The sequence below is a fragment of the Trachurus trachurus genome (assembly GCF_905171665.1).
Source record: "Trachurus trachurus genome assembly, chromosome: 8".
NCBI classification, from domain to species: domain Eukaryota; kingdom Metazoa; phylum Chordata; class Actinopteri; order Carangiformes; family Carangidae; genus Trachurus; species Trachurus trachurus.
In genome coordinates, this window is record NC_139905.1 from 22223065 (window position 1) to 22242068 (window position 19004).

A 19004-nucleotide genomic window follows, 5' to 3' on the forward strand; every position below is an offset into this window, starting at 1 on the left:
AACCTCGGAGTCCTCTATGAGAGGGGTTATGTCTCATTATGACAGAATAACAGAGCCAAAATGGAGCCCGATCCCTCCCAGTTGCTCCATAACAGTAATACTATCAGGGAGCCTGCAGCAGTTGGGGCTAATCCGGGCCATTTAATGTATAGCCACGGACTGCACCTCACTCAGGGGCTCAGCAGCGGCTCATATCAGCGCCCAACAGACACATGCAGAAACGCTCACGTATACACACATTTCACACGCTCCTCACATCCATGGAAATCCACATTCTCCCTTTGAACTGCCTCGCTTGCTCATTGCTCCACACACATAAAAATGCCAGCCTCTGCCTGCTCGTAAAGTAGCGCCTAAGTGCCTTTGCTATGCATGCACACTGAAAGACTCACTGCTCTCACCACCTATCTGACCCCAAGGTAAAGATTTCTCTCATCTGACGTCTAATACCCTAAAAGGAATCATACAAAGCTTGATGATCTTCCATCTTTTGGATAGAGACAAAAAGAACTCAACCGAAGGCACGCGTCACGTGCAGCACACATTTCCGCTCACCCTCTTACTGACACAACTGTATTTTTAAGGTCGAACGTGCAAAAATGTGTCAATCCATAATGGTTGACCCTCAGGGTGGCTGGAGGCAGAGGAGGTGACAGACACAATCAAGCCTCCCACAGCCTCCCCTGACATCTCCAATACACAAATATCAACAAACACACACACACACAATGTCTGTTACAGTTTTCCCGCTCGTTAAGAAAGTACACAATAACAATGTCTTGCCAATGTGCACCGTCATTTGTCTCTATTGAGCTGCAATTTATAAATCGTCTGTCAACACTTTCCATGATGACTGTCTCTCACTTTCTGTGTGTGTGTGTGTGTGTGTGTGTGTGTGTGTGTGTGTGTGTGCGTGTGTGTGTGTGTGTGTGTGTGTGTGTGTCTGTGTGTGTGTGTGTGTGGACATGCACAAGGGGGTGGCTTGGTGTTTGTGGGGCTGAAGAGTGGGGGTCTGGTGTCCTTCAAATGACTGAGAGAAAATATCCCCTGCATGGCACTGGATCAATGCACCCACACAATACACACACACACACACACACACACACACACACACACACAGATGCAGCATGTACTGTATATGTCTGCTCTCACTTATGTATGCTGTACACACGCGTCGACACACACACGTCCTCTGCAGCACCTGCAGGGGTCTATACTGTGAGTGTATTAACTTCACCCTAACAAGAGCACACAGACACACAGGAGATGATCCTGAACATCCTTTAGATTCATTCAGAAAAACAAGGCAGGGAGGAAGTCTGTCTTGGGCTGTAAATTGAGATATTTTCATAAATTAAACACACCCACCATGCATAATAACTCTGTGTATTTCACTGTATTTTACAGGAATCGTCATGGTTGCTCAAAAGGTCTGTTTTTGTCAGTGCTTTGCTCAGGGTTAGGAATAGTAGATCTACAGTGGTTCTCAAAGTGGTGTCTGTCTGGGGACCCTCAGGGGCCCTTGACAGGAGTCCATAAAAAAAAAATGCAAATAATTGATTTTTACCATAGTTCAATCCATGAATAACACAATGATGGAGCACATGCATATTTTGGTCACGGCTTTCAAACATAAAACTAAAGATTTAAAAGAATACAAAATGTCTTTTATCAAAATGGTGTGAAAAGGTTTGAAGTGGTCTAGAGAACAAGCAGGATGAAGCCGGGAAGTCAGAAATACGCAGGTACAGTATGAGACTAAAAGATTAAATGGGAAGACATTATACATATTAAACATTACAATGTTAATATTTCCATTGTGACCAAGTTATAGCTGACATTAGTGTTTAGTTTTAGTATAACCTCTTGTGTTTTTAATAGAGTGACAAACGCAGACGATCTGACCTTCAGTGGTTTGAAGGTTAAAAGGTAAAGAAATGGAAAAAATTGTTAAGATCTAAAATAAATGAATCTGTAAAGTAACTGAATGCATAAGAGGCCACTAGATTAGAAATAACAAGTGGTTTTATAAAAAATGAAATATGTTAACTCTTAAAAAGTGTTTTAAAAGTTCTTTGTATGAAATTGATTCCAACAAACAATATTCACTCCTGTCGTTCTTGTTTTTCTGCTGGCTACTCCGTCAACATGTCCGTCAATGCTCTCATTGTACATTGACTTTGAAGTTCACATTATGTTTATGAGCATCAAATCTTCCTGTCAGGTCACTGACCTGCTGCCTGTAGTTTCTGTCTGTCTGCCTGTTTTGTTAGTGTCACTCATTGTTTTGGCGACTTGCTAAAGCTGTAATCTGCTGCTGCCCTGGCTTATTAATAAGCCTCTTTTGGATCTATCCCCTCTGTGAGCTGGTTGACTTTCAGCAGTGGCGACAGATCTTCACAGAGCTGTGATGAATAGAGTGGGAGCATCCAAGTCCACGCACACACTAGTCCAGTCATTTGATGCCATGCATTTCTGTTTTGAATTCTAGAGGTTTATTTCTGCTTTGTTTTTGTGTAAAATGTTGGATTTTGCGCTCGCTTTTTTTTTAAAGCTATGAAGTTTCTTTTATACTGTATTTATACGGAATGAGGTCAAACACAAGTTTATTTGTTCTTCTAACTCACTATTTTCTTACTTTTTTTTGTTTTTCCGTTTCTCTCCCTCTTCTTCCATCATGCTGCCTCCAGGTTTGGTCCCTGTAACCCCAAAAAGTTTGCTTTCAACTTAGCTCAACTCAACTCTTGAACTCCTAACAACACCAAAAGGAACATCAGGTCTATTTACTGTGGCTCTGTGATCATCTCTGGGTGACTTTAGAGTTCAGTCGGAAAATGAGGGATCAGACAGCCCCGTCCGCAGACACTCAGGCTATGATTTAAAGAGTCAAAGAAAGACGGAGGGGAGAGAGAGAGATGACAGGGGAAAAAAGTGGAGAGGGTGATAGAGGGACCTCGAGGGAAGTGGGGTTGTGAGCAGAAAGAGGGCAGAGGATGAGAGAAGATTGCCGGCTAATGAGAGGGAGCTGCAAAGGGGGAAGCCGGAGATGGGGGAAGAGACGGTGCGCTGTAAGATTATATGCCAGATTTACACCTGACTTCTCCACCCTAACAATCAGCGGGGATATCTTGATGATATCATATATCTGGCATATCTGGTGAAACTGAAGCATTATCACCCTTCAAGAGTCACAGACAGAAAAGTATAGCTTTGGAAACGGAACACTCCAGATGGGTATCACAAATAGGAGAGATAACGACAGTCAAAGAGACTTTTCAGTGATGTGAAAATCATCAAAAGGAATTCATGAAAATCTCTGCAACTCAGAGAGAAATACAAAAAAAAAAAAAAAACTACTGCATTATGGCCTTTTCCGATGTTGGATGGTTTTAGCTGTCGGTGAGGTGAGAGGAGAGAGATAGGGGAGTCATGAGGTTGATATAGAGGAGGGAAATGCAGACTCACATTTCTCCTCTGGATGTCAGACAATAATAGATTACTGAAGGTCAAGAGAGAGAAACACAGACCGGGAGGAAAAACTCAGGACAAACAGAGAAAGCAGGAGAGATTATACAAAGGTCTACAGCACTCGTAATTACATATAAAAGGGGGTGAAATGGAAGGAAAAGGAAAAATGGAGATTTGGAGGAGAAGATTAGGGAAATAGGATATTAAAGAAGGAACTGTGCTGGGTTGAATGAAAAAGGTTAATGTGTGAGTCCATTTAATATGAGACTAACATAGCAAAACAGAAATATGCAGTGTGTATCCTGCAATATTTATTTTTCTTGTATAAAACGTCAGCTGGAGAAGTAAACAACTCTCCTGCAATATTTTCCTGTTTTTTACCTAAAAAAAAATAAAAATGAAACCCACATTTGTGCATGGGATAAACACTGAAAGGGAATTGGCTGTGAACAGAAAATGGGCCAAAGTTGTGTCTTAGCAAAAATAAAGAGTTAAATACAATATGTCATCCATGCTAAGATTTCTAATTGCAATAATCTGCACAAACACATGGAGGAAAAGTCACTAAATGTTTCAACGGCCACAGTATTTGCTCCTCCGCGATGGCTCCAGCACTGGTACTTCTGGGTGGTTGCTGCTTGTTTAACGTTATATAGGCTACACATACATGCACTGGCACAGTATCACACGCTGGCAGCTCCACTGGTGTGTTACAGCTGCCAGGTCTGGCTCAACACATCCCCGTGATCCCATGAAATGTGTTACTCTGCAACATTAAATCTGGCGAGGGTCAGTCAGAGGCCACAGTATATATCCAGCAGGTCGGGATCAGCCGTTTCTGGTTCCCATACGCTTCCTGTCACACGCCAATTCAAATCAAAACTCCCATGAAACAATGCACAGAGCTGTCAGTCATTCAGATGCAAACGGATCAGAAGACAAGTCGGCCACCTGATGTACAGACTGTACAGTACGTTCACGGGTGACTGACTGTCTTCATGCTTGTATGAACATACGCTCAGACAGTACACACACATATATGAACATTTCTTAAGACATGTTTGCTCTGTTTCACACCCTCCCTCTCTTTCTCCCTCTCTCTCCCTCTCTGGTGTAGTGTCTTTGACGAGCTCAATGCGGATATAATTGGCACTGGCCCCATGTGGCACTGTAGTGACGATCCACAGAAATCAAGGGCGCGCAGATGTAAACAAACACACACACACACACACACTCACGCACACCCACACACCCCCCGCCCGCCTATAGTACGTCTTTTCACTTAACACCCGTCCTGCAGGCTCCCATGATACTCATTTCCTTGTTTTGATTTCAATGTCACACCGATCCTATCTCCCTCCTCCGCTCTCTCTCTCTCTCTGTCTTTCTGGCTGCCTCTCTCTACATCAAACACACATTTATTCTCTCTCTGTCTCTCTCTCTCCCTCTCCCTCTCCCTCTCTCCTTTTCCTCCTGCTCTCTTCCATTTCCCTCCATCTCAGCCCCCTCTTCCTCTTCCTCCCCCTCTCACTCTGATGTTTTTTATTTCTCTCTCTGCCTCCTTTTCCTCTCTTGCAGGCCAGCAACATGCAAATGATGCCCCACAAATGCAAATCCTTTCCTATATCAGAAGAGACCGCCAGTGGAGTCCACGCAGCTCAGACACACAAACATACACACACACACACACCCCTTCAATCCCTTCCCATCTGTAACACAGGGGCATTGCTTGTTTGAAGGTTACTTATGGGAAGAACGGAAGAAAGTAGTACATGAGTGCATGTGCAAGACAGTCCATGGTCTCAGTGTTCAGTGTGTTTTAAATAGAGGTTGCCGTAGTAAATAGGGCACAGCTTCCATTGTTTTGTTGTGTGAGCCTAGTTGTACTTATTGCATTGTTGTTGTTTTTTAGCAGCAGTGTAATAGCTGTAATAGCTAGATGTTTCTTATATGTAGCCATTAAAAAGAATCAGCTTATGCTTAATGTTCCAGTGGCTCAGTGACATTTCTACATGGCCAGACTTAAAGTGGAACGAAATGAAATTCATATGGTCCTGATTTGTAAAGAGATATTAAATGTACTATAATGACAGATGCTGACAACATTTTTAGTTTATAAAAATAGGATTAAACCTTACCTTTTATTTGTAGCCTTGAAATGTTGTTTTCTCCTCCTATTTTTCAGCAAGCACTTAACATGTTGATTATGCATTTGGCTTCTCAGCGTGAGATGAAGAGAGCTAGCCTACAGTAACCTGCTATAAGTTATCACTGACTCCCACTAAACCTCACTTGCTCTTAATGCTATTTGAAGACCTGCTTCGTCATCATCAGCGCCTTATTTTAGAATATGCATTATGCACATACCTTTTTCCCCACTGTGACATGTAAAAACGTATTGTGTGAGTAGAGTGAACATGTAGATTTCACTTTTAATGATCACATTTGATAATGCAAGGCTTCCTCCGAGGATTTTTCTTTTATAGTTAACTTTCTCTGAGTCTAGTGTAACACAGGGAAATCCTTGCAGAAACTGCTGAGGAAAAGCCCAGTGGAGCCCGTGCTGCTTTCAGCCGTGTTGAAATCACCTGACTGTAATTTGACAAAACAAAGAAAGATGAATTTCTGTGCTGCCGTCGGTGCTGCGATTAGATGCAGTGTTCACATGGCTGACTTCAGCTATCAGTGATCTGGGAGCGCATTCCCAGCTTTCCAGCACTGTTCCCTCCTTCCCGCTCTTCTCCACCACCACCATCTGTTCTTTTCTCAGTCATCCTCTCCTGCCACATTTTTTTTTTTTACATCCCATTGCCTGATAGCCTCTCCATCTTCTCATTCTCACTTATAACAGCTCATTGTCTCACTTACACGCACCTTATGTTTTTTTTTCCTACCCTAGTCTATGGAGATTTCTCCCTTTATTCCTTTTTTTTTCTTCTCACATTTTCTTCCATTGTTTTTTCATTTTTATGCTTTTAACCTCATCGGTAATTTATTCACTCTCTGCCACACTTCCCCCCCAATGTCCTCTAATCTCTCTCTATACATCTATACAGTCCACCCAGTCTGTGTTGTCCTCAGGTGACGGGGGCATTTCTATGCGTGCAACTATTCAGTATGTTTGTGTGGAGATGTGTATACATGTATGAGCAGGTTTGTGTGTGTGTGTGTGTGCAGAGCAGGGTGACTGTCCTTAGGGCAGCTCTCCACACCAGAACAGGGCCGAGCAGCATCTGACCAGCTGTCCCCCTCGCAGCTAACAGCATGTCGTCCTGTCTTCTTTTACTCTCTCCAGCTTTCTCTCACTCTTTTATTCATCTGCTCATTCCCTCCCTTGCACTCCAGCTCTCTCACACATTAGCTCTCTCTCTCTCTCTCCTCTCTCTTTCCCTAACTGTTTACTAGCCTTCTTCCTCCCCTCGCTCTCTCTGCTCTCAAGCTTTGTTCTGGTGAGGACACACCCACCACTTATTGTCATCGCCACCTTTCATCTCCTGTTCCTTCTCTGCCGTCACCGCTTCCCCCTTTGTCTCCATCACTTACCGATTCTCCCGTTCTTAGTAATGTCACTCTTGAGGTATGACTTTTTTAACCTTATCTTATTTTCATCTCTTCCCTCCCGTCTTTTTCTGCTCCCTATTACCTTGTTCTTTGACTTTGTTCAGTAACTCCTCTCTGTCAACTCTTCTTCTCTTTTCTCTCCACAGAATCAGCTGTCTTTTGTAACCACACAGAAACTCTTGTCTTCCTCTTTCACTGATTCAGTCATTCTAACCGTGGCATGACCTCAATACTTTTACTCCCTGCATTTTCTTCTTTCACCCTCTTTCCTCCCTTCCTATCAAATGTTCCAGCCTTAGACTTTACATCGTACCGTTTTTATCCCTTAGTTGATCTCTTACATGGTATTTAAAATATATCTGCCTTGAAAATGAGTGCAGGAGAGAATAGGAGAGGAGTGGAAGCCAGATCATTCTTCTCTCACAGGGGAAACATGAGGATTTGGCTGCTGTATTCATTAAGGAAAGAGCTCAGAATTTGTTCAGTGTATTTCCTTCCTAATCAGCTGCACTCATTCTCTGCACTGCTCTCAAACTTCTGCAACTACAGCCGATTGCAGGCCACGGTGCACTGATGTACATACTGTATACAGAGAGCAACGGTCAATCTTGCAGTGAGTAAGAAATTTATTGCTGCCTTATAAATATTAAAGTTGGTAGACCTATTCTACAAATTAGTTTAGAGAAGTTGCTTTGAAGGGCGATAAAATGAACATGATTTGGTGTCAAAATTTTGCATTCTGTGCATTTATTTATGCACTGGAGCACATTCAATATAGGGGCAAATAGCAGGAAAAACTGATAACCATTAGAATATGAATCCACAAGTTTAGAATAAATAACTATACTTCGAATCTACCTAACAAATCTAAAAATTGAAAATGTGGTGGTTACATCCTAACATGGTCATACAAACAATCAGCACGGAGGACTAAATGTGTAACAGCTGAGGGTGGTAATACACTGTTTTTTTGATAATGTAGCACAAGGTTTTTGAAATGTAGCACAAAGTGCTTTATAAAAAAGAGACTGACATGCACCAAGTTCAACAAATGATGTAAAATGAACATGCTGAAGGATGATGGTGATGAAGGTGCCATGACGGCTGTAGTATGGACATACTGAAATGTAAAACCTGATTATCAAAGTTATTACAGTTCATCACTGAGGTGAACATTTCAGTATCAACATTTCATGGAAACCATCCAGTACTTTTAAACTAATGTCTTAAGCTAATTTTGTACACATCTATACAAATGTCAGTACAGCAATACATCCAGTACTGAACAGACATTATACACTACCAGGCTGCATAACTGTTGTCTGAAACAAACACAAAGTAGCATCTATTTCTAGGTAACGTTCAAAGTGATTTTACTTTAGTTCAATACAGTTTAAATGGGAGTCTGGGACTTTCCTGGATAAGCCCCAAAATTCAAATCATCAACAGGAAGAAGAGTTTTGGCAGCCACCAGCCACCTCTGAAAAGTTTTTTACTCTAAGCTGTGAAGAGATAAACATTTTATCTACATTTGCACCCATCTGTCTTCCATGCTGTCTGTCTGTCTGTCTGGTCTGCCTCTTTCACTCCCTCTCATCCCTGTTTTTCCTCTCTGTCTCTCCTCTCTATCTCTGTCTAAGTGGCCTGGAGGATTAAAAGTGTTTAATTAAGAGGTGATTATGTGTCGACGGCTGACACAGCAGGATCAGGATAGCTTCATCCCATCTCCCCGACTGTCATCACCCAGTACCCCCATTCATTTCCCACACACGCACACTCCTCCATATGTCCGCCTTGTTTATCCCTTATTTAACACCTCTCTCACTGATCCTTCTGTTATTTCCTTGCTTGTTTTATTTTTTCATTTTTCATCCAACTTAACATTTGTGGTTCTGTACATGTTCATCATTGATTTTTGGCATTAGATTGATGACATTGAATTATGCACTTAATTGTCACAGAAGCAATACTGTATGAAATGCATGGTGCAGAAAGGTTGATCAGATAATGATGTTGAAGAGTAGAAAATACCAAGACAAAGCAGCGTGAAAAAGCCGAGGTGGTAAAAGGGGGGTTTAACAGCAAGAGAAGAAATGGAATAAGGGAGGGAAAGTTAGGCATAAGACAACAGAGTGATAATAAGCACAGTACAGGGTGAAAAAGAGGCCAAAAACTTGTTTGTTGCAGTGGTGGGAAGATGAAAGTAAAGGGATACGCCTCAGCAATTTCCTTTTGTCTGTATATGTGGATAAATGCTGCACGTACGAGGGTGTGTGTGTGTGTGTGTGTTTGACAGTGTGAAATAATAATAAAAAAACTTTTATGCTTCAATAATTTATTCATGAAGTACAGCATGTGGAGGATGTGGTATCTCTCTGTTGGTATATGGGCTTTTGAGTCATGTTAATTGATTTCAAATAGCTTTCTGGGTATCTCTCGTGAGTAACTCGATCTTGAGCGGTCTAGATTAAAGATTTCTTTCTACTACAGAATAACACAGGAAGTCTACCTGGTTACAGTACAGCCGGCTCAATTTTTTTCTGCTGTGACGAAGACAAAACTGTGAGGCAACGGGGACCTTTGTCCTTTAAAACACGCCATTACTCTTGTCACAAATGAGCCCTCAGGAAATATGTCCACTAATTTGTGTCTCAATGCACTGAAGAAGCAGGGTTATATTCTGTGTGCATGTGTGTGTGCATGTGTGTGTGTGTGTACTCTGTGTGTGTGTGGTCAGAGCTTCTTGAAAGAGGGAGACAGATGGGTCACACAGCGTTCCCTCTGTGGTTGTGGAGCTGGAACACGGCTAATTACATCTTAATTAAATCTGACCTGTCTGTCCCGGCGCCTCCTTGCCCATGGATGACACACACATGTGTTTGTGGGTGTGTCAGTGTAAGTGGGTATAAGAGGAAGGGCACCGGCGGGGGAATTTAACATGTAGGCCCATGTGCACTTTTGAGATTTATGGTGTTTGTCTGTGCGTAACTGAAAAAAAAGTCTAGAGTTCCTTGTTCCTTGAACTCAGCAATTGCGCTGTGTGGGGGGTTTAGGGAATTATTTTAGCGACGATGGTTTCTCACAGTGGATATTAAGGCTCTGTGCCAGTCCTCTCAATTTATCGACCTCCTTATCTCTGAATCACTCTTGATTTGAAAGATCGCTTGAATCCCAGATAGGGCACACTTGCTCTCGAGGGGATACCTCTGTAGCTACCAGAAATATTGAAGAAATATGTTTTCATATAAAAAAAAATGTAAAAAAGAGAGGGGGAGAGACTGTTGTAAGGATAACCAAATGAACTGAAGTTAGTTATGAATGGCTGTAAATTAAGAACATAATTAATTATAATAATTATTATCATAAAACTATATCAATAATAATATAAATAGTATAATATATAAAAGTGAAATTTATGATGGTGCTGCCAAAATCGTCACTTTTAGATGCATCTGATGATTTAACTGACCCTGAGTAAATGCAGTGTACAATGAACTATGTTTTCGATTGGACCTTGATGCTTGCAATATTTCTGATTTCCTGATTTGCGCCAAAACTGCAAAACCTCTGTCCTTTTACGTCAGCTGAGTTTGTTTAAACTCATATGACACAGACTCACATAGTGAGGACTGACCATTGTTGGAGCGCAGAGCCCTGGCGGAGATGCCATTGGTCCCTATCGGATGATGAACCCCAGTTCCGTCCACTGCTCCTGCCTCCCCCGGCTGCTTCAGAAGCTCCGTCAGAGTCCTGGAGGGAGTGAAGAGAAACACACCGTTACAGCTTGCACATGCACAAAAAAAATTGAAATGTAGACAACGCTTCAAACCATGTTAGCTCTCACTCATGCAAAACCACACATAAGGAATGAGAAGAGTGTGTTGTCAGGCAAATGAGTGAAAGTTACTGCTTAAACAAAGAGGACAGAGGGAAGAGGTGAGTATTGTGATGGGAAAGAGTTGGGACAGAATGAGAAAAATGATACAAGACACACATATTAATGTGGATATAATGTGAAAACCCATTATTAAAAGCATCCATCCAGCCTTCATCCTAATTGCGCTACCTGAGGATAAAGACGAGTTTGAAACAAGATTGTTCGTGTCTATGAAAACAAACCCAGACAGAAAACACACTGAATTAAATTCTAGGCAGTGGAATCGACGATGAAAGGCATGAGTCTCTGGGTGTTTGCCAACTGGGCACGTCAGTCATTTATATAAAAAAATAAAACTTCTCTTCTTCCCATCTTTTACTGTTTGATGCCTTTGAACAAGTTCTGATGCCTCCTCAAAACTGGAACACAGGCAGGAAACGGCCTTCCAGCGTGTAGACTTAACTCTTCAGGAGCACATACAACCTGCAGCTGTAAACCGGGACTGGGACTCCGTCTTGTATCAGATAGAAGGAAGCTGGTTGATGTTATTCTGTAAAAATGTGTTAAAATATTTAGCTTGGTGCTTCCTAAGTAGGGGATTGTTACAGCTGTGTGGTTGTCAGGGCGTACACAGAAAGACTGTGGGGAAGCGCAATTTGAGTGCATGTATAATAGCAAACAAACAGAAAAAACTAGCCACATTAGCAAAAAGAATCACCAGTGGTTCTGGCTCAGCCTTTTTGTCGTACCATGAATACCCCAACTTAGTGTTGATGATTCTCCAAAAGTGGTCATATAAAACGTAACACAACTGATTATGAAATTAAAATATTCAAGTGAAACCACATAGTGTTCACTGAACTGCCTGTGGTTAAGTTTTGCCTCTTTCTTCTGTTTGTCGGCAGGCTCTCCTGAGTCCAGAGCAACGCTACCTGGACATTTGAGCCATTTATCCTTGTTTGCTTGTTGCTAGCTTATATTTGGCTGTTTGGCATTACTTGGCATGTGTCTTCACAGAGTTGTGCCACAGATTATTGTCTTTCGTGGGAAACTTGCTGTGGTGGCGGCGCACGTACCATTTTAGCAATGGGTTTATGAAATGGCCGGGAATTTAAATAAATTGATAAAAGTTTCCAAGTACCTCCTGCAATGTGCTCACATACCCCTAAGGGTACGCGTACCCCCTGGTTGGGAATCACTGACATAGCTAATTTGCTAAAGCTAATGGACGAATAGTAAAAACATGGCAGAAATAAACTCATGTTGGCTAAAAGTAACGGCAACCTAACTAACAAACTAAAGACAAGGGTAAACAGCTCACACAAAATGATATGTTTGAAAGTAATGAGACAGCGGCTGATTGACTAGAATTCAAGAGTTGTAAGGATCTGATAATAAATAATTGTTTAGAAATGTAACTGGCATCATGGACAATGGGATGGAGTACTTGGTTAGTTGTGGGTGCAGCTTATAAAAATGCACAATCTCAAACCTCCTGATAAACTGATTGCATGACATACTTTCACCTGAAGGCTTTATATTTTTTACTATAGGCTTACTGTAACGTGCTTCCTCTCACATTGAATGTTTTAAACATCAGTGTGATATCCAAGGTTGGAATGACTAATAGAATTGGCCGTGTACCATTCATACTTTAAATTCTCTGTTTTTTTCACAGATTGTAAATGTGATGTTTCAGTTCAAGTGGATCTACTCTCTTGTGTATTCTGGGCAGGAAGGTAGTAGCCATGGTAATGTGATTTGTCATAGAAAAGGTGCATATTGTATGTGATCTCACTTTAATTGCTATAGTAAACATCCCCGTTAGGACATTTCTTGCCCTTTTAGAGCGTCAGCTACTAAATCCCCTGGACTCTGTTTCTATGCCACAGTTCCTAAAATATCAACACATGCTGTACATCTACTCATATGAATGTTTTTGTTTCTTTGTTTTCATTTCCACTGCTGATTTCAAAAGTCCCTAATTGCTTTTCCAAACTTTCAGTTTTTTGCATGTATTAACAAGCACTAAAAGTAAAAGCTCACCAACTAAATGCTGCCATTGACAGGGAAATTAGAGCAACATCGTCAACAAATCAGCTGTGACCTGAGAGCTGCTTTCAAGAGACCCATGAATATTTCCTCACTGTTAATCTCACTGTTGAAACCTTGGCATAGGCTTCCACAATGCAATGGAGCACTTGTCTTTTTATTAGCCCGCTGTGAAATGATTGCCTGTGGCCATGAGAGCAGTAAGCAGAACAACATGAGCTCCGGCACAATATAAAACAATCCAACACACTGGAACTGGAATAGGCACAAAGTACAGTATTACGTCGGCCTGTGTGAAGGATGTTATTGTTTTTCCTTTTTTTTTGGGGGGGGGGGGGGTAAATGTCCTTTGCTCCCAAATGAAGGGATGGAGGGATATGATGAACACTATAATGTTGACATTGCTCAGATGACTTTTGGCACTTGGCCTCATTCCCATGACTCCATCATAGCAATGTCAATAAATCATGGCATAACAAGTAATTACTTAGCGGGGCACGGGTTTTACACATCAAATTCTTCATATGGTTTACATCTAAACCTGTGAAAACGGTTGTAGGATGTGGGAAAGCATCAGGCAGGAAAAATATGAAATTAAACTGGTATATTCTTCTCTCCCCTGACATGCCTCTCACTGTGAAGGTGCCATTAAGCAATCTTCAGCCGCTCCAGTGGAGCTGCAGAGCGACATGCCACTCGTCTGTGGTTGTACTGGGCAGCTCCCTGGTGTAAAGTGTAAAGCCTTGTGTTGCGGGGGAAACTCTCAGCTCAGCAAAACCTCTCTTTGATAAATTAACATCAGGAAAAAAAAGTTAATTTGAGATAGAATCCTGCTGGGATTACTGTAGCATGTCACCTCTGGTGGCAAAAGAAAAAAAGTGCAAATATGTACAGTACAAGGTCAGAAATTGAATTTATTCTCACATTAAAACCACAAAGGTTGACATTTGACCAATTTAATGGAACTTTAATGATTTCCACAGGGAAATTAGGGCAATGACAGTTTAAACAGGACATGCAGAAACAATAAATACACATAAATGTTTCCCTTAAGCTGGATAATATGGATAGCATGAAACACACACGATGTAGGTACAGTATGCATCTTAATTGCCCTTTGCAATTTCTGCTTGCTAGCCAGTCCATTTTCTCTCTCTCTTCTCATTAATATCTGTCCACTTCGGTTCCACTACTTCATTTGTCTTCTATCTGCTGATAATGAAGTGAGCTGAAGCTGTATCTCTGTCACTCTTTAGTCTCACCCTCCCACCCGCCCCGCGCCTCCTGCGCTACGATTGCTATTGTTGAGTACGTGTTGTTCTCTACATCCTCCATCTCCCTGGAAACATCTCCTTTTTCTTTCTCTCCTCCTCTAATCCCGTCTGTCTTATCTTCTCAACTTTCCGCGTCTGACTCGACCCCTCCTCCCCTCCCCCCTCCGTTATCTCTCCCCCTGCGTCACTTTCGTTGCTATGAGTCTTTTATCTTTGCCTCTATCGCCTCCTCAGCCCTCCGTCTCTGACTGTTCTCCTCTCAGTCCTCTAATTCTGCCTCTTGCACTCTTTCATCGTTGTGTCTGGTCTGTCTTTTAGCCTCTAACCCTTCGGCCCAATCTTCTTTTTTTCTTTCTTTCTTTCTTTCCGAGAAAACTGCTACAAAAACCTATTCCAACTTATAATATTAGCGCCCTTGAGATACACACACGCACACACACAGAAATTTGAAGTTTTACCTTGCAAAGATATTCTTATTATTACTATTATTATTTCCACAAAGTTGGTAACCAAGCATCATATTTTACCACAGAAAGTTGCATGAGGCAAAGGCACAGCTAAATGCCTAAAATGTATGAAAAAATGCAAATCTGCAGCACTTAAGTTGCAGAGAAATTCAAATACTGTGCAAAACCCAGATCAGAACAGCAGCCATCATATATGCCGAGGGAAATCTGGCCCTTTCATGATAAAGAGGGAGGGGGCAGTAAGTGTTGACAGGCACTTCAAACAACACAAACTAGTGCAGATGTGAAGACAGCATATGAAGATGTGTTCTACACTATAGAACGTTGTCAATGTATACAGTACAGTATCTATTCTTGCTGATTCGGTTCAGTTGTTGTCATATTCCAAAACCTGCACATTGTACAAATTGAGATGTGTTAAAGGTCTTTTCTTTGAAATGTGTACAGTGCATCTACTAGGCTTTAAATTTAGCTGTTAGCGAACCCAGTATGACAGACAAGTCAGTTAGTTATCAGTTTCTGGTGTCATAGATAGACTACTTGATATTTTAATTTCCATAAAAAGATATTGTGCAGAGGGTGCAAGAATACAAGTAATGTTTTTCCATTAAAAAATATATTTAAACTGAATTAAATAATTTAATACATTTTGACGGGTTCGACAATGACCTGTTTACATCTTACCAGCTGGTAGCCGTCTCTGCTGTTTTGCTAACCCTCCTTCCGGTCGTGTGCATTTGTTTTCAATGAAGCCTTAATCAGTGGATCGATGGATTATGATATACTGTACATGTTACGATGTGTGTATTTTAAGATATTCCTCCATATTCAACCTTTAAGGTACTCCCAAACCAAATTCTGCTAAGTTGAATGGTGTCTGGGTGGGCGGGGCTTGGGGCATGGCTATGAGTAGTAACTGCAATGTTGTGACATCACAAAGTTACAGAAGTTCTGATGACTTGTTGTAAAGCTCAGTTCTCTGAATACAGGCTGTGTTCATTTCTTTATAGACTGAGCGCTTCCACAGCATGAATATAGCAGCTATATCTGCTTTAAGATAAAACATAAACACATCAATAAAAATACATGAAAATCTCACTGTAAGACTGTGTAATAAAATTTGTACATATCTTGAAAAACTGCCAGTGCCTTAGTCCTGGCTGACCACAGTAATCTGCTCCCATCTGATTGGTGATGCATCATGTCTACAGATGCAGGACCAAAGAGTAATTTGTCTCTGCTACTGATGTTTTTTTGTTTGTTTGTTTTTAAATAGTCCTATGTAACCCCTTATTTCTTGTGTAAATATGTTGTTTTTTGAGCATGGAATTTCCCCACAGGGATAATGAAGATTACCTTGACTTAATTTCTAACAGAAAGTATGTTACAAACTGAGGACATGGAGTTTGAAATTTGACCACTTACAAGCCATGGAGGGTCCAAGAGAAAAATACTCCACGGCTGAATTATGGGGACTTAAGTATAATGTCTCTAGGGCATGATTTATACTAGGGACTTAAAGTCAGGATATCTCTGCCTTGCCTTGATTCTTGTTTCTATTCTCTTTTTTATCTGCCTCTTGTGAGGCCCTGCATTTTTATGGAAGTGCAATTGCTGGGGTACAATTTACCCTTTAAAGTGTTCATTCAGAAACAATTCTGCTGCAATGATGTACCATAACACATCATTATTATAATGTGTTAAACAAGGCTGACAAGAGTCATGGATAGCTCTTTAGGTATGAGCCCCCTGCACTGAGAGAAAACTCCCCGTAGTAAAATCTTATGGAGTGTTGTTTTGTAAATTGTGTATATAGCAGGTAATGAATTTCATGAGGTTTGCATTCGCACAAGGCCACGGATGAGTCTCATTTCCAGTTGAATTACTAAAAAATGGATTTCGCTGTAATGGGAGGCAGGATATGAATTAAATAATGAATGAAAGCCGATGTTCAGAGACTGCACTTTTCCAAACTCTCAAACAAAAATTATTCAGCAGCAGGCAGTAAATATCCACCACAGAGGGTTTTATTCCTGTGTGGATTGGTGGAACTTCTGGAAAACTCGAAAGAAACATCTCCAGGCGATTTGACAAACTTAAAGCAGCTGCTTAAAGCGGCACATGCTCAGCTTTATCCTGATGGAGACTTGCTAAACATTGTTAGATATTGCAGCAAAAAAAAAGAAAGATGGAAACACTCATGGTATCCCCCAAAATTTGATATGAAGCAGTTTAATATGTGTGGTAATTGCTTCAAAAGTAGTCAGCCACCATTGTGTAATTTTTCTGTTGAGCACAATTAGTGATCATTCAGATGTTTTTTATAGTAAATTGATTATCCTCTGAAAACACTGATGTTCACGCAGCATGAACCTTCTCAACATGTAGTGTTTAATTAGACTGTGACAATTTAACAATGTCTTGACTATATCTTTAAAGCAGAAGTGAGTGATATATTTGTGTTAATATAAGTCTTAAATAGTTATATCTTCCGACAGCAATCACTTACATAGAGTGTTTGGTCTGAAACACGGGTCTCTCAGTCCCTCTGCTCTGCTCTGAGCCGAGGAGAAAACATTTATCGTATCCTACAGTTTTTATCCAATGAGGAGAGAGAACGGCATGCAGGGCTGTGTGTGCAGCCAAGGGACGCCGTGAATGTGGTGACGTAGGGACGAGGACTGTTATGGTGCGTTCAAGGAAACTCGTATTTTTCCGACCGTGAAGTTGTACCAGTTCGATCTGGTACGAGTTCACCGGTCGGAAGTTACGAGTGGCCGTTATAGTGACTTTCACCGGTAAAACAGGTCGGAAAAACACGAGTGGGTTGCCTGAAACGCTACAAAGTCGTAAGTTGTGACTTGAAGCTGTAATTTCCGATTTCAAAAGCCTGCCTGGAACGCAGCATTAGCGAAAACGACCGGATCACTCACTTCTGCTTTAATTGTAAACAGACTATAGGAGTAGAGGAGCCTGCTCAAATAATAAATAAATACATCTTTAAAAATGCAGCATTTTGACTGAAGAAAGATACATTTTAGAGTATGAAAGTATCAGGGGATGTTGAGCATCCATTCAGATCATCCATGCCTGCGAGTGTGTTTGTGCATGTGAGCCTTATTTCTGTACCAGAAGCCAAACAAATACATGATTTGAGTCTAAGTGTATGGGATGATAAGACATAATTATGTGCAATAATTGAAAGTAGGCAGTTACTGGCTGATGAGATTTTTGCATTAAAATTCCATATTCATTGAAAAAGCACTTATTATAAATAACTTGCAACATAAATAATTTACACAAGGTTATCAGCTTATTAGGTGCACCGCTGCAGTCTAATACAATTTTGGATTATAACATCATAATTGAGTGTATAATGTACTAATGTATTCAGTAAATGGCTGACTTGGAGTAAAAGTAAGTTAAAGGGGGAACTATGCAAGTCCTGTCGCTCTTTTGCTGTTTCGGACGCTATTTCCTCTACAAATCTCCCCCTATAGTTTAGGAGTGCATATTTTCACTGTCATAAAAACTCACCACTAACCCTCCTCCCCTGGCCATGTGCATTTGTTTTCAACGAAGCTGGTGAGAAGGCAATCTGTGGAGCGATACAGTATCTACTTAAGTGGGTTTTTAGTTTAGTTTAGTTTATTTAGATCCCCATTAGCTTTTGCCACGCAGCAGCTATTCTTCCTGGGGTCTTTTCATCATAATAAATGACAAATACAAACCATTAACACATAAAATACATTAATACATAAAACAAAAAAATACATACAGAAAACACATACTCAATACACGTTAACAAGCGATTACGGATTACGAGGCGTGTTTGTGTTGTTGTGCCGCAAAGCAGTCCATGTTTCTTGCAAGACGAGATCTGGGACACAGGGTCAGAGGTGCTGATCTTGCAAGGTTGGGAGTCGGGTAGGGAGTCGGCAGAAAGCCTCCATTTTACCCATAACACATCATTTAACTAGGGGTGTAATTAGGGCCGGGCGATAAAACGATAAAGATATATATCGCAATATAATTTTCCTCAATAGCGATATGCAACATGGTCGATAGACTTTTCGATAGACGGCATTTGTCCATGTTTTGACAGTCAAAACAAATAGCCATGAGACTTACTCCGCGCTGAACCAATCATGTGGCTGGAATAGAGCCATGCCAAGTTAGCACACAACACAGTAGCAGGCTAGCAGCTAGGTCGCTCCCGGTCGCAACAGCAGTGAGACAACGCTGAAAAAAAGAAAATGAGTGTTCCCTCTGATGAAACTACAGAAGAACCTGCCCAAGGCTCAA

At 41.1% G+C, this 19004-nt stretch overlaps 1 protein-coding gene across 1 annotated transcript in view; it reads right to left on the bottom strand.

Annotated features, from left to right (window-relative positions):
- The window catches only part of LOC310989691 (protein shisa-8), a gene marked incomplete at both ends in the record, with an annotated part of 138972 nt that overhangs the window by 39328 nt on the left and 80640 nt on the right, over positions 1–19004 (bottom strand). The window contains one exon of the mRNA XM_083976836.1: positions 10664–10779. Coding sequence (XP_083832962.1) covers positions 10664–10779 — 116 coding nt within the window. The remainder of the gene's footprint in view (positions 1–10663; positions 10780–19004) is intronic.